The 21,927-nt window shown below is 38.1% G+C and overlaps 1 protein-coding gene across 2 annotated transcripts in view; it reads left to right on the top strand.

Moving 5' to 3' along the window:
- Positions 1 to 21,927, top strand: part of EXOC6B (exocyst complex component 6B) — a 739,232-nt gene that overhangs the window by 395,307 nt on the left and 321,998 nt on the right. For both annotated transcript variants that reach the window (XM_033175069.1, XM_033175068.1), the window contains exon 18: positions 8,077 to 8,256. In XM_033175069.1, coding sequence (XP_033030960.1) covers positions 8,077 to 8,256 — 180 coding nt within the window. The remainder of the gene's footprint in view (positions 1 to 8,076; positions 8,257 to 21,927) is intronic.

Here is a 21,927-nt window from a genome sequence, read left to right as displayed (position 1 = left end):
AACAAAAGCTGCAGAAACCTCTACAGACGTAAACGACTCTGTCTGACAGCTTTGAAGAGAGAAGTGGATCTCCCAACACGGAGGTTGAGATCTGAGAAGGGACAGACTGCCTGCTCAAGTGGGTCCCTGACCCCTGAGTAGCCTAACTGGGAGACATCCCCCGCTAGGGGCAGTCTGACACCCCACACCTCACAGGGTGGAGTACACCCCTGAGAGGAAGCTTCCAAAGTAAGAATCACACAGGTACACTCACTGTTCAGCAATATTCTATCTTCTGAAACCTCTGCTGCTGATACCCAGGCAAACAGGGTCTGGAGTGGACCTCAAGCAATCTCCAACAGACCTATAGCTGAGGGTACTGACTGTTAGAAGGAAAACTATCAAACAGGTAGGACACTTATACCAATAACCCATCAGTACGTCACCATCATCAAAGACCAGAGGCAGATAAAACCACAAAGATGGGGAAAAAGCAGGGCAGAAAAGCTGGAAATTCAAAAAATAAGAGCGCATCTCCCCCTGCAAAGGAGCGCAGCTCATCGCCAGCAACGGATCAAAGCTGGTCAGAGAATGACTTTGATGAGATGAGAGAAGAAGGCTTCAGTCCATCAAACTACTCAGAGCTAAAGGAGGAATTACGTACCCAGCGCAAAGAAACTAAAAATCTTGAAAAAAGAGTGGAAGAATTCATAGCTAGAATAATTAATGCAGAGAAGGTCATAAACGAAATGACAGAGATGAAAACCATGACACGAGAAATACGTGACAAATGAGCAAGCTTCAGTAACCGACTCAATCAACTGGAAGAAAGAGTATCAGCGATTGAGGATCAAATGAATGAAATGAAGCGAGAAGAGAAACCAAAAGAAAAAAGAAGAAAAAGAAATGAACAAAGCCTGCAAGAAGTATGGGATTATGTAAAAAGACTGAATCTACGTCTGATTGGGGTGCCTGAAAGTGAGGGGGAAAATGGAACTAAGTTGGAAAACACTCTTCAGGATATCATCCAGGAGAACTTCCCCAACCTAGTAGGGCAGGCCAACATTCAAATTCAGGAAATACAGAGAACGCCACAAAGATACTCCTCCAGAAGAGCAACTCCAAGACACATAATTGCCAGATTCACCAAAGTTGAAATGAAGGAAAAAATCTTAAGGGCAGCCAGAGAGAAAGGTCGGGTTACCCACAAAGGGAAGCCCATCAGACTAACAGCAGATCTCTCAGCAGAAACTCTATAAGCCAGAAGAGAGTGGGGGCCAATATTCAACATCTTAAAGAAAAGAAAGAAAAGAATTTTCAACCCAGAATTTCATATCCAGCCAAACTAAGTTTCATAAGTGAAGGAGAAATAAAATCCTTTACAGATAAGCAAATGCTTAGAGATTTTGTCACCACCAGGCCTGCCTTACAAGAGACCCTGAAGGAAGTCCTAAACAAAGGAAAGGAACAACCGGTACCAGCCATTGCAAAAACATGCCAAAATGTGAAGACCATCGAGGCTAGGAAGAAACTGCATCAACTAATGAGCAAAATAACCAGTTAATATCATAATGGCATGATCAAGTTCACACATAACAATATTAACCTTAAATGTAAATGGACTAAATGGTCCAATTAAAAGTCACAGACTGGCAAACTGGATAAAGTGTCCAGACCCATCAGTCTGCTGTATTCAGGAGACCCATCTCACATGCAGAGACATACATAGGCTCAAAATAAAGGGATGGAGGAAGATCTACCAAGCAAATGGAGAACAAAAAAAAAGCAGGGGTTGCAATCCTAGTCTCTGATAAAACAGACTTTAAACCATCAAAGATCAAAAGAGACAAAGAAGGCCATTACATAATGGTAAAGGGATCAATTCAACAGGAAGAGCTAACTATCCTAAATATATGCACCCAATACAGGAGCACCCAGATTCATAAAGCAAGTCCTTAGAGACTTACAAAGAGACTTAGACTCCCATACAATAATAATGGGAGACTTCAACACTCCACTGTCAACATTAGAAAGATCAACGAGACAGAAAGTTAACAAGGATATCCAAGAATTGAACTCATCTCTGCACCAAGCGGACCTAATAGACATCTATAGAACTCTCCACCCCAAATCAACAGAATATACATTCTTCTCAGCACCACATCGCACTTATTCCACAATTGACCACATAATTGGAAGTAAAGCACTCCTCAGCAAATGTAAAAGAACAGAAATTGTAACAAACTGTCTCTCAGACCACAGTGCAAACAAACCAGAACTCAGGACTAAGAAACTCAATCAAAACTGCTCAACTACATGGAAACTGAACAACCTGCTCCTGAATGACTACTGGGTACATAACAAAATGAAGGCAGAAATAAAGATGTTCTTTGAAACCAATGAGAACAAAGATACAATATACCAGAATCTCTGGGACACATTTAAAGCAGTGTGTAGAGGGAAATGTATAGCACTAAATGCCCACAAGAGAAAGCAGGAAAGATCTAAAATGGACACTCTAACATCACAATTAAAAGAACTAGAGAGGCAAGAGCAAACACATTCAAAAGCTAGCAGAAGGCAAGAAGTAACTAAGATCAGAGCAGAACTGAAGGAGATAGAGACACAAAAAACCCTCCAAAAAATCAATGAATCCAGGAGTTGGGTTTTTGAAAATATCAACAAAATTGACAGACCGCTAGCAAGACTAATAAAGAAGAAAAGAGAGAAGAATCAAATAGACGCAATAAAAAATAATAAAGGGGATATCACCACGGACCCCACAGAAATACAAACTACCATCAGAGAATACTATAAACACCTCTACGCAAATTAACTAGAAAATCTAGAAGAAATGGATAATTTCCTGGACGCTTACACTCTTCCAAGACTAAACCAGGAAGAAGTTGAATCCCTGAATAGACCAATAGTGAGCTCTGAAATTGAGGCAATAATTAATAGCCTACCAACCAAACAAAGTCCAGGACCAGATGGATTCACAGCTGAATTCTACCAGAGGTACAAGGAAGAGCTGGTACCATTCCTTCTGAAACTATTCCAATCAATAGAAAAAGAGGGAATCCTCCCTAACTCATTCTATGAGGCCAATATCATCCTGATACCAAAGCCTGGCTGAGACACAACAAAAAAAGAGAATTTTAGACCAATATCCCAGATGAATATCGATGCAAAAATCCTCAATAAAATACTGGCAAACCAGATTCAGCAGCACATCAAAAAGCTTATCCACCATGATCAAGTGGGCTTCATCCCTGGGATGCAAGGCTGGTTCAACATTCGCAAATCAATAAATGTAATCTAGCATATAAACAGAACCAAAGACAAGAACCACATGATTATCTCAATAGATGCAGAAAAGGCTTTGGACAAAATTCAACAGCCCTTCATGCTAAAAACGCTCAATAAATTCGGTATTGATGGAACGTACCTCAAAATAATAAGAGCTATTTATGACAAACCCACAGCCAATATCATACTGAATGGGCAAAAACTGGAAAAATTCCCTTTGATAACGGGCACAAGACAGGGATGCCCTCTCTCACCACTCCTATTCAACATAGTGTGGAAGTTCTGGCCAGGGCAATCAGGCAAGAGAAAGAACTAAAGGGTATCCAGTTAGGAAAAGAAGAAGTCAAATTGTTCCTGTTTGCAGATGATATGATTATATATTTAGAAAACCCCATTGTCTCAGCCCAAAATCTCCTTAAGCTGATAAGCAACTTCAGCAAAGTCTCAGGATACAAAATCAATGTGCAAAAATCACAAGCATTCTTATACACCAGTAACAGACAAACAGAGAGCCAAATCATGAATGAACTTCCATTCACAATTGCTTCAAAGAGAATAAAATACCTAGGAATCCAACTTACAAGGGATGTAAAGGACCTCTTCAAGGAGAACTACAAACCACTGCTCAGTGAAATAAAAGAGGACACTAACAAATGGAAGAACATACCATGCTCATGGATAGGAAGAATCAATATCGGGAAAATGGCCATACTGCCCAAGGTTATTTATAGATTCAATGCCATCCCCATCAAGCTACCAATGAGTTTCTTCACAGAACTGGAAAAAAAGGCTTTAAAGTTCATATGGAACCAAAAAAGAGCCCACATTGCCAAGACAATCCTAAGTCAAAAGAAGAAAGCTGGAGGCATCACGCTGCCTGACTTCAAACTATACTACAAGGCTACAGTAACCAAAGCAGCATGGTACTGGTACCAAAACAGAGATATAGACCAATGGAACAGAACAGAGTCCTCAGAAATAATACCACACATCTACAGCCATCTGATCTTTGACAAACCTGAGAGAAACAAGAATTGGGAAAGGATTCCCTATTTAATAAATGGTGCTGGGAAAATTGGCTAGCCATAAGTAGAAAGCTGAAACTGGATCCTTTCCTTACTCCTTATATGAAAATTAATTCAAGGTGGATTAGAGACTTCAATGTTAGACCTAATACCATCAAAACCCTAGAAGAAAACCTAGGTAGTACCATTCAGGACATAGGCATGGGCAAGGACTTCATGTCTAAGACACCAAAAGCAACGGCAGCAAAAGCCAGAATTGACAAATGGGATCTAATTAAACTAAAGAGCTTCTGCACAGCAAAAGTAACTACCATCAGAGTGAACAGGCAACCTACAGAATGGGAGAAAATTTTTGCAACCTACTCATCTGACAAAGGGCTAATATCCAGAATCTACAAAGAACTCAAATAAATTTACAAGAAAAAAAAAAACCCCATCAAAAAGTGGGCAAAGGTTATGAACAGACATTTCTCAAAAGAAGACATTCATATAGCCAACAGACACATGAAAAAATGCTCATCATCACTCGCCATCAGAGAAATGCAAATCAAAACCACAATGAGATACCATCTCACACCAGTTAGAATGGCAATCATTAAAAAGTCAGGAAACAACAGGTGCTGGAGAGGATGTGGCGAAATAGGAACACTTTTACACTGTTGGTGGGATTGTAAACTAGTTCAACCATTATGGAAAAGAGTATGGCAATTCCTCAAGGATGTAGAACTAGATGTACCATATGACCCAGCCATCCCACTACTGGGTATATACCCAAAGGATTATAAATCATGCTGCTGTAAAGACACATGCACATGTATGTTTATTGCGGCAGTATTCACAATAGCAAAGACTTGGAATCAACCCAAATGTCCATCTGTGACAGACTGGATTAAGAAAATGTGGCACATGTACACCATGGAATACTATGCAGCCATAAAAAAGGATGAATTTGCATCCTTTGTAGGGACATGGATGCAGCTGGAAACCATCATTCTTAGCAAACTATCACAAGAAGAGAAAACCAAACACCGCATGTTCTCACTCATAGGTGGGAACTGAACAATGAGATCACTTGGCATCGGGAAGGGGAACATCACACACCGGGGCCTATCATGTGGAGGGGGGAGGGGGAAGTGATTGCATTGGGAGTTAAACCTGATATAAATGACGAATTGATGGGTGCTGACGAGTTGATTGGTGCAGCACACCAACATGGCACAGGTATACATATGTAACAAACCTGCACGTTATGCACATGTACCCTAAAACTTAAAGTATAATAATAATGGTTAAAAAAAAAATAAAGAAAAGAACTAAAACAATTCAATAGCAAGGAAACAACCCGATGAGAAAATGGGCAAAGGTTTTGAATAGACATTTCTCAAGAGAAGACATACAAGTGACCAAGAGGTGTATGAAAAAATATTCAACATCGTTAGTCATCAGAAAAACAAAAACTAAAACCACAATGATACATGACTTTCCACCTGTTAGGTTGACTATATCAAAAAGACAAATGGTAAGTATTGGAGAGGATGTGGAGAAAAGGGAACTCTTATATGGTGTTGGAATGTAAATTAGTATAGCCATTGTAGAAAACAGTATGGAGATTCCCCCAAAAATTAAAAATAGAACTATCATATGTTGCAGCAATCCCACTACTCGGTATGTTTCCAGAGGAAATGAAATCATTATATCATCAAGATATCTGCGCTCACATGTTCACTGCAACCTTTTCCACAATAGCCAAGATATTGATTTGACCTAAGTGTCTGTCAACTGGTGAATGCATAAAGACAATGTAGTATGTATACAGAATGAAATACTATACAACCTTACAAGAGAAAGAAATCCTGCCATTTGCAACAACATGGAAACCTCATGGGAACATTGTATTAAGTGAAATAAGGAAGGCACAGAAAGGAAAATATGTATGATCTCATATGTAGAATCTAAAAATGTTGAATTCATAGAAACAGAGAATAGAATGATAGTTACCAGAGCTGGGGAATATGGTTGGGGAGTTTTTGGTCAAAGGATAGAAATGTTAAGTTAGATAGAAGGAATTATTTCAAGAGATCTATTCTATAACATGATGATTATAGTTAATAACCATGTGTTATGTTCTTGAAAAATGCTAGCAGAGTACTTATAAGTACTCCTAACTAATAAAATAAGTATGTGAGGTAATGCATATGTTAATTATTAGGTTGGTGCAAAAGTCATTGTGATTTTTGCCATGAAAAGCAGTTTGTTTTGCACCAAACTTAGCTCAATTTAGCCATTTCAGTGTATACATATTTCAAAACATCAAGATGTACATGACAAATATATAATTTTTGTATAATTTTTATCTATCAATCAAATTTTATAAATCATTGTTCACATAAGTAAACATAGTCACTGACTATGTTATAGTATATAAATATATTGCAAAATTATTCTGACTTTAAAAATGTGAAAATGTAGAGGGCAGTACAAATTACAGAGAAATTCGGGAGATATAATTTACAGAACTCATTTTCTGACTGTGGAGGAAAGAATGGAATTTAAGATGTTGCTTAGATCTCTGCCTTGGTCTGAGTTGAACAGGTAAAGAATAAGATGTTGCTTAGATCTCTGCCTTGGTCTGAGTTGAACAGGTAGAGAGTAAGATGTTGCTTAGATCTCTGCCTTGGTCTGAGTTGAACAGGTAAAGAGTGGTAAATATGCTGAGTCTCAACCTGGACCTACTTCTTTCTTTCTTTCTTTTTTTTTTTTTTTTGAGATGGAGTCTTGCTCTGTCACCCAGGCTGGAGTGCAGTGGCATAATCTCGCCTCACTGAAACCTCCGCCTCCTGGGTTCAAGCAACTTTCCTGCCTCAGCCTCCTGAGTAGCTGGGATTACAGACTCCCACCACCACACCCAGCTAATTTTTATATTTTTAGTAGAGATGGGGTTTCACCATGTTGGCCAGGCTGGTCTTGAACTCCTGACCTCAGGTGATCCACCCACTTCGGCCTCCCACAGTTGTGGGATTACATGCATGAGCCACTGCTCCTGGCCACTTATTTCAAAGTTTGTCTGGGTCATAGATGTCCATGAAACACTCGCATATATGATTCTTGAATTAGAATGATTTTGGAGTAGATCTGTACTAAAGATAGAGATACTGGAAGCTATTGGATTTAATTGAATCACCCAAAGAAAGTGAGAAGATTTGTGTCCAGAGAAGTAAAAGGAAAGCCAGGAGAAAACCATCTCATTAATTCTACGGGAAGACAGAGTTTTAAAAAGAGAGTATTTAACAAAAGTTAAGGATGATCAGACTGAAAGTGAATATTGAAGGTGGTGGCAGGTACTTCGTAAGTTACTCTGCACAAGTCTATGTTGATGGAATTTTAGCATTGTCATAGAGTAATGTATGATCATTTGTCCTGAAAATATTTTTGTAATTTTGTAAGAATATTAATCTCACCATACTTCTTAGGGCCTTTAATATGCTAGTGTATATCATGAATCTTTTATATAGGTATGTCAAACTTATATGATCTGGGCATTCTGCTTTTATTTTAGCATGTCTTAGGATGCAAACAAAAAATTAGAAAAAACCTACACAATGGTTTTGAAAAGGAAAACAATTAAAGAAGACTGTGATATGACTCAGTATTTCCAGTTATATTCCTAGTTTCTTAATGGATATGTTAGATGGCTCTAAGCTCATAGAAATTTCTGCCCATATTGAAATCTGAGTGATTTTTCAAGTTTTATATTTTTTCACAGGATGCTAGACATGCAGCTGAAGAAGAGATTTATACCAACTTAAACCAGAAGATTGACCAGTTCCTACAGCTAGCAGACTATGACTGGATGACTGGAGATTTGGGCAACAAAGCTAGTGATTACCTGGTAGACCTCATTGCCTTTCTTCGTAGCACCTTTGCTGTATTCACACACCTTCCTGTAAGTGACAGTTGCTCTTATTTTGTCCTTTACATATAAGAAGGTTTCCTTATAATTTAGTTTGGTGAAAGATGTTAGTTTCTGCTGTAACTACCCAGAAAGGTCTGCAGTATATAAAAGATCTTGCTATATTTATTAACCTTTAATGATATTTAGAGGCTACTTCCATAATTTTTTCATTGGCCTTTGCATTTTTTTCATTCTAAAAATGGTTCCTGGTATTATGTCTGCTTATCTTCCTATGATGTTTAAGATTATTAGTTCAAAGACAATATAAAAGCCTTGGTAGAATTAAAAAAAGAAACAGTTAGAATTTCAGGTATGTATATTTTAGTCTTAGAATATTCTTTAATTTTTTTATATAAACGGAAATTCTGTGATGAAATGCTCCATCTTTTTTATCTAATTTGTCTATCTTTTCTCTGTTTTCTTAAGCATATTAATTATAGACATTCAAAATCATTCTTTACTACTTCTTATATATATTATACATACATATTGGTGGATTTTTTTTCTCTTGGTTTTCAGTGATATGGTCCTGTCTCTTTCTAATATTTTTTGGTTGATGTTGGACATTGTGTAAAATATGTAGAGATTCCAAGTGGTCATGTTTTCCTTTGCTAAGTAAATAGAATGGGCAGGTGGCTTGTGGTTTGAAGCTGACCACCTTAGAACCATCATGGACTGATTTGAGTTAATATTGGGTTGCAATTGTAGTGTACTTTGTTTGCCCTTGTTGGCAGGATATGGCTCTGCAGAGCTTTTAAAAAATGCCTGATATGTCATTGTCTTTTTAGCACCAAAGAGGACTATAGAAATTCCTGCATTTCACAGAAACCTTGTCTATTCAGCCTCCTGTACTCTTTGGTTTTAGAATCTGGCAAATGTTTTGAGAAGGAGACTTAGCAGTACCCAGCACCAACAATTGCTGACAGGAAAGAAAGTGTTGGGGATTGCAAGTGTTAATTTACCATCCTTAATGAGGTTTCAGTTCCTATGTGATCTGAATGTTTGTGTACCCCCCAAAATCATATGTTGAATCTAATAACCAGTGTGATTACATTAGGAGGTGAGGTCTTGGGAAGTGATAGATTATGACGGTAGAGCCTCATACATGGGATTAGTATATGTATAAAAGAGACTTCAGAGAGTTGCCTTGTTCCTTGTGGCCTCATGAGGATATGGGGATACAGAAAGAAGACTCCTTTTTTATTTTGCACTAGGAAATAGGCCTTCAACAGACACTGAATCTGCTGGTACCTTGATGTTGGACTTCCAAGCCTCCAGAACTCTGAGAATTCTTTTGTTTATAAGCTACAGTCTATGGGATTTTGTTACATTATTCTGAATGAACTAAGATAGTTCCCATCATTTTTAGGCATCCTTCTACTAGTGAGTCTTTTTCTCTAAAACACTGTGAAACTGAGAAAAATCTCCTTGCTTTTCTGAAAAGCAAGGAATATATCTGGGAATACTGAGTCATATCACAGTCTTCTTTAATTTTTTCTTTTCCAAAACCATTGTGTAGGTTTTTTCTAATTTTTTGTTTGCATCCTAAGACATGCTAAAATAAAAGCAGAATGCCCAGATCATATAAGTTTGAGATACCTATATAAAAGATTCATGATATACACTAGCATATTAAATAAGGCTTAAACCCTTATTTTACTCAGCTGTTTAGCTTTAGAATTCAGTAAATATCTTGAGGGTAAAACTAGTCCTGAAACCTCTAATTGTGTCAGTCTAGTCCATTGGAAGCAGCGTAGATTCCATGTTTTTTTCACCCACTAGTGGATAGTCTCTGCCTGGTTTTAAGATTCTCAGTCTGTTGCCCTTGCCTACATTCCTCAACTGCCCACAAGGAAAGCTGCAGATTTTCACCTCACCTTTAAAAGGTTCTGTCCTCTATGCAGGTTTATTCCCTTTAGTCTTCGTTGCTTCACAGCACCTGATACCTTTTAATATGTTTTTTCTACATGTTTTACTTCCTCTCCTGGTTGTTCCTAGTGGGAGCATTTACCTGCAGAAAAATACGTCATTTTCTCTAGCTTCATCCTGATACCAAAGCCAGACAAAAAGAGCACACACAAAAAAACTATGAGTTAATCTCACAATTATGGATAGAAATAAAATAAATAAAATTTTAGCAAGTTAATTCCAAGTGTTTTAAGAAAGTAATTTTGTACTAGTGTGTAGGATTTATTCCAGAAATGCAAGGATGGTTTGATATTTTAGAAAATCTGTTAATATAATTTATCACATTACTAGGTGAAGGAGATAAAGTTTCTTGATGTGTTCTAGAAAGACATTTTATTACATCCAGGCTACATTCTTGATTTAAAAACAAAGTTTACTAAATTCCAAGCAGGATATATTTCAATAACATAAAAAAGAACATCTATTTGAAATTTAGTAGCCACCATAGATTTAACAGTAGAACAATGAAACATTTATTTTCATTGACATCAGGAATTGGGTGAAGATGCTTCTCACCAACACTTTAGAAGTTCTATCAAATAAATGTAAAAAAAGAATAAATTACATTGTAATGAGCCATGCATGTCTTAGTCCATTCCTGCTCCCATAACGAGATACTTTAGACTGAGAAATTTATAAACAACAGAAATTTGTTTCTCAGAGTGCTGGAGGCTGAAAAGTCCAATATTAAGATGTCAGCAGATTCAGTGTCTGACGAAGTCCTGTTATTCATAAATGACACCTCTGTATCCTTACATGTCAGAGAAGGCAAAAAGGACAAACTCACTCCCACAGTTCCTTCTATAAGGGCACTAATCCAATTAATGAGTGATGTAATCACTTCCAAAAAGCCCTTCCTGACAAAAAGTAAAAATTAAAATAATATATAAAAGTTGCATTGGGGATTAAATTGCAATATGAATTTTGGCAAGGCTCAAACATTTCAAACCATAGCACATGCATATTATTATTCATAGGTGATTATTATCTAGATAGAACATACTGAAAATTCATTAAGACCAATACGAATTTAGGTTAGATGATTCACTTAGAAAACAAATAAACTTTTCTAATATTAGCAATGTCCACATAGAAAATATATTGTCAAAAGGGTCTTATTTACTACTGGGACATAGATATAATTTTTCTATGCAGCTACTCAGCAAGTAAATTTAGAAATAATATGACAACCTTACAGAGTAATATAAAAGAGACTTTCTTATGCACAAATACATATGGTATTCCAGGATGGGAATATTTCATTTTGTAGAAAGTTTTTTCAAATTTAGTCTAATTGCAATAAGTACCAAGTAAATTTGTTTAGGCAGGAATCTTAATGAAATAATTCTGAAATTCATTTGTAAGCAAAAATGCACAATATTTGGTTTAAAAAAGATAACATGAACATAATTTGTAACTCTATTAATAAGACATACATATTAAGCTTGTGTGATATTTTTGACTATAAACTAGTCAGAAATAAGAAAATGGTAACATTCATTATTTATGAGAAATATTTGTGGAAATAGGTATTTTCATACATTGCTGCTAGGGGTCTAAGTTATTATAGTCTTTTTGGAGATCAGTTTTTCAATATGCCTCAGAAACCCCTTAAAATGTGCTTACCTTTTTACTATGTAATTCCCCTTTTATAATTTGAACTTAATGAAATAATCATGGTTGTATTATAATATTCAAATATAACTATATTTAATGCAATGTATTTTGTATAGAGAGGAGTTGGTACAAATTAAAAATCCAATAAACAAATGTGTTCACAAATTAAATTATTGTATATTCATATAATGTGATTTATTAAATTAATGTAAACTTATATTTATTCATTAAAAATATGTTCTGTGTGTGCCACAGAGAGACAGAGGGAGAATACGAGTGTGTTTGTTTGCAGATTATTCTCATTGTTAGTCAGTGGTCAGAGGGGAAAATTATTTAATTTTGCAACTGTTTTTTCCCTTGACGTTTTCGTGACCTAGGCGGCCTACCTATATTCATGAGGCACCCAGAAATGATTGTAATATTTTCCACATTTAGAGTTTTTAAACCTTACTGTTTCCCTTGGGTTAACAGATGAGGTAAGTACACACACATTTTTTTCAGACTTCAGTTGTATAATTTGCAATTGCATGCACAGTTACCCATTTTGCATGCTCAGCATAAGAGCATATTTTTGAGAATTTATTCTTGTTATCCTGAGAATTATCTTTCAGAAATGCTTAAGAGAGGAAATGCTGTCTCAAGTAACAGACCCAGAGGATGGAATTCTGAGTTTGTTTTCTCTGTCTGCTGTTAATGTTAATTTGTATGACGTAGGACAAGATCTCTCATGGCCCACCTTGGTTTGTGGGTTAAGTGTGGAAATTCTCCTAGTTTCTTTGTCTAGTAATACAGTGATACCTATCCCTGGCCTTACTTTCTCTTAGGTCATCCTTAAGAGAAAATTATTTTCTACATATAAGTTTCTGAAATTCCTCCCATTTAAAATCCTTTAAAAACTGATATTTCTTTTAGTACTCACTTTATTTCCAGGAATTGCTGCCATCTCCGACCTAACCAAATGATTCTGCTACTGAAGAACTGTCAGTACTCCCATTAAGTACAAAATCTTTTCTGTGTCCACCAAGACTCTTCATAATGGGACCTTAAACTACCTTTCTGTCTTTTTCTCTGTCTCTGTCTCTCTTTACTATTTACCAGAGATTCTCCTCCCATAATGCTCTTTGTTAACCATACCCAACTGTTTTCTCCCTGGGTCTTTTTTTTTTTTTCTCCATACCTTTCGTCTACTTTTACTGCTTCTGCCCTTTAACTATGCGTGTTGAAAATCTTACATACTTCAAGGTTCATTTCAACTGCCATACCTTCTATGAGGCCTTACCAGTTCTCCTAACCAGATGTGACATCTTCCTTTGTGGCACTTTTTAAAATGGCACTAATTAAATTTTACCTTGGGCTGGATGTGTCATTCTTTTGTGTACTTTATTCAGGAAAGGAGACAATGGTAATTAAAGCATCTGCTGTATTCCAAATGCTTTATTTGTGTTATATGTCATCCCAGTTGATGAGGACTCAAAATATCCCAACCAGATAAGTATTAATATTATTATTATATTTTATGATGAGACCATAAACTCAAGAAGAATATGTACTTTGTAAGGGATACAGCAAATAGGGGAAAAGGTTAGGATTTAAATAAATTTATTTGACTTATAATTTTTTCCATTATAATATCCTGTCTATTAGATTGAGTGCCAACTATGGACTGGTGAACCCTGTGGATAAAGACCTTGTCCTTTTCGTCTGTATTTCTGTATATAGTGCAGCAGCTTGCACGAAATAGTGCACAATAAGTTTTTATGGAGTTTACTTGTTTTGAGTAATAAAGTAACTGAATTCCTGCCGGGGCATTGACAATCATTTTTGGGTCATATATCATTAAAAGTAACCATTTAATTATAGAAAAGAGAAGTCAAAAGCTATTATTTTGAGATAATGACCAAAAGTTTGCGTAGGTTAAAATTCTAAATTGGTCTTTCTCCTTCCATATCCTCTTGTTTCTCCAAATAAGAAAGAGCATGGTTTTCATGTGACAGAATTTTAATTATAAAATGCCTTGCATTCGTGTGTTAGTAATGTTAACATTTCTTGTATATGTTATTATCCCATTTCTTTTTTCAAAAAAGCAACCTCTATGATATATGGACGGTCACTATTTTCCCCATTTAACAGATATGGAAACTGAGGCCTAACAAGTCTTGCCCAGAGGTCAGAAAGTTAATCAATTATGGGGCTAGATCCTACGTCATTTTACCTTGGGTCATGCTCTTTTCACTATATCAAGCTGTCTCTTAACATTTAACAATACCTACTATCTTTTGAGTACATACCATGTACCAGTTACTGTGCAGAGTATCCTCTCCCTCTCTGTCTCTCTTTCTTTCTCTCTTTCTGTGTGTATATACATATACACCCATATATATACACACACACACATATGTAGGTATATATATTCTAATGTACATGTATGTATGTATTAATATATATATTTATTCTCATTTATTCTTTGCAACAAATTTGTGAAAACATTGTTATTCTTCCAGTTTACAAATTAGAAAAGAAAAATTAGGTAGACAGGTGGTTCCAAGATGGCTGTAGATAGGCAGTTCCAAGATGGCCAAATAGGAACAGCTCCAGTCTACAGCTCCCAGTGTGAAGGATGCAGAAGACTGGTAATTTCTGCATTTTCAACTGAGGTACCGGATTCATCTCATGGGGGTTTCTTGGACAGTGGGGGCAGGACAGTGGGTGCAGCCCACCGAGCATGAGCTGAAGCAGGGCGAGGCATCGCCTGACATGGGAAGTACAAGGGGTCAGGGAATTCCCATTCCTAGCCAAGGGAAGTGATGATGGATGGCATCTGGAAAATTGGGTCACTCCCACCCTAATACTGTGCTTTTCCAATGGTCTTAGCAAATGGCACATCAAGAGATTATTTCCCGTGCCTGGCTTGGAGGGTCCTACGCCCATGGAACTTCCCTCACTGCTAGCACAGCAGTCTGAGATCGAACTGCAAGGTGGTAGTGAGGCTGGGGGAGTGGCGCCCGCCATTGCTGAGGCTTGAGCAGGTAAACAAGCTCAAACTGGGTGGAGCCCACCACAGCTTAAGGAGGCCTGCCTGCCTCTACAGACTCCACCTCTGGGCACGGGGCATAGCCAAACAAAAGGCAGCAGAAACCTCTGCAGACTTAAATGTCCCTGTCTGACAGCTTGGAAGAGAGTAGTGGTTTTCCCAGCACAGAGTTTGAGATCTTGAGAACAGACAGACTGCGTACTCAAGTGGGTCCCTGTCCCCCGAATAGCCTAACTGGGAGGCACCCTCCAGTAGGGGCAGACTGACACCTCACATGGCTGGGTACCCCTCTGAGATGAAGCTTCCAGAGGAATGATCAGGCAGCAACATTTTCCATTCAGCAATATTCACTGTTCTACAGCCTCTGCTGCTGATACGAAGGCAAACAGGGTCTGGAGTAGACCTCCAGCAAACTCCAACAGACCTGCACCTGAGGGTACTGACTGTTAGAAGGAAAACTAACAAACAGAAAGGACATCCACACCAAAACCCCATTTGCACATCACCATCATCAAAAACCAAAGGTAGATAAAACCACAAAGATGGGGAAAAAACAGAGCAGAAAAGTTGAAAAATCTAAAAATTACAGCACCACTACCCCTCCAAAGGAATGCAGCTCCTTACCATCAATGGAACAAAGCTGGATGGAGAATGACTTGGATGAGTTTAGAGAAGAACACTTCAGACTTCTCCAAGCTAAAGGAGGAAGTTCGAACCCATTGCAAATAAGCTAAAAACCTTGAAAAAAGATTAGATAAATGGCTAACTAGACTAACCAGTGTAGAGAAGTCCTTAAATGACCTGGTGGAGATGAAACCCATGGCACGAGAACTACGTGACAAATGCAGAAGCTTCAGTAGCCAATTTGATAAACTGGAAGAAAGGGTATCAGTGATTGAAGATCAAATGAGTGAAATGAAGCGAGAAAAGAAGTTCAGAGAAAAGAGAGTAAAAGAAAACGAACAAAGCCTCCAAGAAATATGGGACTATGTGAAAAGACCAAATCTATGTCTGATTGGTGTACCTGAAAGTGACAGGGAGAATGGAACCAAGTTGGAAAACACTCTGCAGGATGTTATCCAGGAGAACTTCCCCAACCTAGCAAGGCAAGACAACATTCAAATGCAGGAAATACAGAAAACACCACAAAGATACTCCTCGAGAAGAGCAGCTCCAAGATACATAATTGTCAGATTCACCAAAGTGGAAATGAAGGAAAAAATGTTAAGGGCCGTCAGAGAGAAAGGTTGGGTTACCCAAAAAGGAAAGCCCATCAGAGCAACAGCAGATCTCTCGGCAGAAACTCTACAAGCCAGAAGACAGTGGGGGCCAATATTCAACATTCTTAAAGAAAATAATTTTCAACCCAGAATTTTATATCTAACTTCATAAGTGAAGGAGAAATAAAATCCTTTACAGACAAGCCAATGCTGAGAGATTTTGTGACCACCAGGCCTGCCCTACAAGAGCTCCTGAAGGAAGCATTAAACATGGAAAGGAACAACTGGTACCAGCCACTGCAAAAACATGCCAAATTGTAAAGACCATCGATGCTAGGAAGAAACTGCATCAACTAACGGGCAAAATAATCAGCTGGCATCATAATGACAGGATCAAATTCACACATAACAATATTAACCTTAAATGTAAATGGGCTAGATGCTCCAATTAAAAGACACAGGCTGGCAAATTTGATAAACAGTCAAGACCATCAGTGTGCTGTATTCAGGAGACCCATCTCACATGCAGAGACACACATAGGCTCAACATAAAGGGATGGAGGAAGATCTACCAAGCAGATGGAAACCAAAAAAGGCAGGGGTTGGCCGGGCGCAGTGGCTCACACCTGTAATCCCAGCACTTTGGGAGGCCGAGGCGGGCGGATCACAAGGTCAGGAGATTGAGACCATGGTGAAACCTCGTCTCATAAAAATACAAAAAATTAGCCGGGCGCGGTGGCAGGCTCCTGTAGTCCCAGCTACTCAGGAGTCTGAGACAGGAGAATGGCGTGAACCCGGGAGGTGCAGCTTGCAGTGAGCCGAGAACGTGCCACTGCACTCCAGCCTGGGGGACAGAGCCAGACTCCGTCTCAAAAAAAAATAAAAATAAAAAAATAAATAACAAAAGGCAGGGGTGGCAATCTTAGTCTCTGATAAAACAGACTTTAAACCAACAAAGATCAAAAGAGACAAAGAAGGCCATTATATAATGGTAAAGGGATCAATTCAACAAGAAGAGCTAACTATCCTAAATATATATGAACCCAATACAGGAGCACCCAGATTCATAAAGCAAGTCCTTAGAGACCTACAAAGAGACTTAGACTCCCACACAATAATAATGGGAGACGTTAACACCTCACTGTCAACATTAGACAGATCAACGAGACAGAAAATTAACAAGGATATCCAGGAATTGAACTCAACTCGGCACCAAGCAGACCTGATAGACATCTACAGAACTCTCCACCCCAAATCAACAGAATATACATTCTTCTCAGCACCACATCACACTTATTCCAAAATTGACCACATAGTTGGAAGTAAAGCACTCCTCAGCAAATTCAAAAGAATGGAAATTACAACAAACTGTCTCTCAGACCACAGTGCAATCAAACTAGAACTCAGGATGAAGAAACTCACTCAAAACTGCTCAACTACGTGGAAACTGAACAACCTGCTCCTGAATGACTACTGGCCGGGCGCGGTGGCTCAAGCCTGTAATCCCAGCACTTTGGGAGGCCGAGACGGGCGGATCACGAGGTCAGGAGATCGAGACCATCCTGCCTAACATGGTGAAACCCCGTCTCTACTAAAAAAAATACAAAAAACTAGCCGGGCGAGGTGGCGGGCGCCTGTAGTCCCAGCTACTCGGGAGGCTGAGGCAGGAGAATGGCGTAAACCCGGGAGGCGGAGCTTGCAGTGAGCTGAGATCCGGCCACTGCACTCCAGCCTGTGCAACAGAGCGAGACTCCGTCTCAAAAAAAAAAAAAAAAAAAAAGAAATGAAGGCAGAAATAAAGATGTTCTTTGAAACCAATGAGAACAAAGACGCATCATACCAGAATCTCTGGGACATATTTAAAGCGGTATGTAGAGGGAAATTGATAGCACTAAATGCCCACAAGAGAAAGCAGGAACGATCTAAAATTGACACCCTGACATCACAATTAAAAGAACTAGAGAGGCAAGAGCAAACACATTCAAAAGCTAGCAGAAGGCAAGAAATAACTAAGATCAGAGCAGAACTGAAGGAGATAGAGACACAAAAAACCCTTCAAAAAATCAATGAATCCAGGAGCTGATTTTTTGAAAAGATCAACAAAATTGATAGACCGCTAGCAAGACAAATAAAGAAGAAAAGAGAGAAGAATCAAATAGACACAATAAAAAATGATAAAGGGGATATCACCATGGATCCTACAGAAATACAATCTACCATCAGAGAATACTATAAACAGCTCTACGCAAATAAACTAGAAAATCTAGAAAAATTGATAAATTCCTGGACACATACACCCTCCCCAGACTAAACCCGGAAGAAGTTGATTCCCTGAATAGACCAATCACAGGCTCTGATATTGAGGCAATAATTAGTAGCCTACCAACCAAAAAAAGTCCAGGACCAGATGGATTCACAGCCGAATTCTACCAGAGGTACAAGGAGGAGCTGGTACCATTCCTTCTGAAACTATTCCAATCAATAGAAAAAGAGGGACTCCTCCCTGACTCATTTTATGAGGCCTACGTCATCCTGATTACAAAGTCTGGCAGAGACACAACAAAAAAAGAGAATTTTAGACCAATATCCCTGATGAACATTGATGCAAAAATCCTCAAAAAAATACTGGCAAACGGAATCCAGCAGCACATCAAAAAGCTTATCCACCATGATCAAGTAGGCTTCATCCCTGGGATGCAAGTCTGGTTTAACATATGCAAATCAATAAACACAATCCAGCATATAAACAGAATCAAAGACAAAAACCACATGATTATCTCAATAGATGCAGAAAAGGCCCTCGACAAAATTCAGCAGCCCTTCATGCTAAAAACTCTCAATAAATTAGGTACTGATGGGACGTATCTCAAAACAATAAGAGCTATTTATGACAGACCCACAGCCAATATCATACTGAATGGACAAAAACTGGAAGCATTCCCTTTGAAAACTGGCACAAGACAGGGATGCCCTCTCTCACCACTCCTATTCAACATAGTGTTGGAATTTCTGGCCAGGGCAATCAGGCAGGAGAAAGAAATAAAGGGTATTCAGTTAGGAAAAGAGGAAATCAAATTGTCCCTGTTTGCAGATGACATGATTGTATATTTAGAAAACTCCATTGTCTCAGCCCAAAATCACCTTAAGCTGATTAGCAACTTCAGCAAAGTCTCAGGATACAAAATCAGCATCCAAAAATCACGAACATTTTTATACACCAATAACAGACAAACAGAGAGCCACATCATGAGTGAACTCCCATTCATAATTGCTTCAAAGAGAATAAAATACCTAGGAATCCAACTTACAAGGGATGTGAAGGACCTCTTTAAGGAGGACTACAAACCACTGCTCAGTGAAATAAAAGAGGACACAAACAAATGGAAAAACATCCCATGCTCATGGATAGGAAGAATAAATGTCATGAAAGTGGCTATACTGCCCAAGGTAATTTATAGATGGAATGCCATCCACATTAAGCTACCAATGACTTTCTTCACACAATTGGACGAAACTGCTTTAAAGTTTATATAGAACCAAAAAAGAACCCACATTGCCAAGACAATCCTAAGCCAGAAGAACAAAGCTGGAGGCATCACGCTACCTGACTTCAAACTATACTACAAGGCTACAGTAACCAAAACAGCATGGTACTGGTACCAAAACAGAGATATAGACCAATGGAACAGAACAGAGTCCTCAGAAATAATACCACACATCTACAACCATCTGATCTTTGGCAAACCTGACAAAAACAAGAAATGGGGAAAGGATTCCCTATTTAATGAATGGTGCTGGGAAAACTGGCTAGCCATATGTAGAAAGCTGAAACTGGATCCCTTCCTTACTCCTTATATGAAAATTAATTCAAGATGGATTAGAGATTTAAATGTTAGACCTAAAACCATAAAAACCCTAGAAGAAAACCTAGGCAATTCCATTCAGGACATAGGCATGGACAAGGACTTCATGTCTAAAATACCAAAAGCAATGACAACAAAAGCCAAAATTGACAAATGGGATCTAATTAAAGAGCTTCTGCACAGCAAAAGAAACTACCATCAGAGTGAACAGGCAGCCTACAGAATGGGAGAAAATTTTAGCAATGTACTCATCTGACAAAGGGCTAATATCCAGAATGTAAATGACGAGTTAATGGCTGCAGCACACCAACATGGCACATGTATACCTATGTACCGAACCTGCACGTTGTGCACATGTACCCTAGAACTTAAAGTATAATAAAAATATAATATAGAAAAAGAAAAAAATTAGAATAGCTTCCACATTAGTAAACAGAGAGAGGTTTACTATTGTGTCAAAAACTACTCATCTAGAATTAGTGAATCTGGGGTCCAAACTGCCTCCAAAGCCCTTATTCCTTCCCCCTAGGCTATATAATACCTGTAAACTATGTATCAGAAGCACTAAGCTATGTTTCATAGAGCCATCATTTAAGTACCTCTTTTTCTGTGGGATTCTTATTCAGAATCTTTTTTGTTAGTTTATAAAATTTTAGTCATGATGACCAGAATTTAGTCACAATTCTCGGTATGGGGGGTAAATTGTGGTAACATCCCCATAAAGTAGAAACTCTATCTGGTAATGGGAAATATACCAATAAGTGGGTTCCTTGTTTCTAACCTAACTTGAGTTCCCTTCTTTGACACCTTATGTGGAAATTCTCTCATCTACTGATAAAAATGATCCTGTAATTTAGCCCAATTCCTATGACTTTCTCTGGAACAAAATAAAGAAGTTCCAAGTGTCCTCAAAGAGGACCAGAAGCATCAGATCCTTTAGGATACAACCACGTTTTTCTTCATTACATTAATTACATAGGTAGATCCAAGATTCAAAATTTTTTTTCTTTTTCCCTGATGGAGCACAAATTACTGATTTAGTGATGATTTTTCTGCCTATCGAGAAAGTGATTTATGTTTCCTGTTTCCATGCGGTTAACTTTTATGTTATTTGAGCTACATAGAGTATATTGAAATAAAAAACATTTGCTTCTTATGAATGTGGTATTGGGATCTTTTGTTTAGTTAATCACTTAAATAATTTAGAGGTTCTATATTTCTTCAGAAATATCTTTGTGTGTTGATTTATTACTTAGGACTTTTCTCCCCATAGAGCTACTATTACCAAGCCAGAACTCTTCTTTCTGGTAGTATCCAGCCAGTAATCCTTTGCCTCTTTAATGATAATGACCTTTGAGTCTTCTTCTGCTCATATAATTGTTAAATAAAAGCTTAAGTTTGTTCGGTTCCAAAAGCCATTTACTTCTAATCCTGTTTTTGTTGATAAGGTAGAAAATAAAGAGAATCTAGAATTTAACATACTGCAAAATTCCACACTTACAAATTTTCGTATTTGATTTCCTTTTCTTCCTTTTCTTTTTCTATTCTTTTTTGTTTGTTTGTGTGTTTTTGTGGAGATAGAGTCTCACTCTGTCACCCAGACTGGAGTGCCGTGATGTGATAACAGCTCACTGCAGCCTTGCCCTTTCAAGCTCAAGCAATCCTCCCACAACAGCCCTGCAAGTATCTAGGACTACAGGCGTGTGCTGCCATTCCTAGCTAATTTATTAATGTTTTGGTGAGATGGGGTCTCACTGTGTTGCCCAGGTTGGTCTTGAACTTCTGGGCTCAAGTGGTCCTCCCACCTTGGCCTCCCAAAGTGCTGGGAGTATAAGCGTAAGCCACTGCACCTGGTAAGAGTCAGAGATTCCAGTGAGAATATGTTAGATATTGCTATACTTGGTCTTTTCAGTATCTTTGATACCTGATATGGTTTGGTGCTGTGTCCCCACCCAGATTTCAC

Source organism: Trachypithecus francoisi, unplaced genomic scaffold (genome assembly GCF_009764315.1).
Source record: "Trachypithecus francoisi isolate TF-2019V2 unplaced genomic scaffold, Tfra_2.0 Lachesis_group17, whole genome shotgun sequence".
Lineage (NCBI taxonomy): Eukaryota > Metazoa > Chordata > Mammalia > Primates > Cercopithecidae > Trachypithecus > Trachypithecus francoisi.
This window is presented reverse-complemented; position numbering and strand designations above follow the sequence as displayed.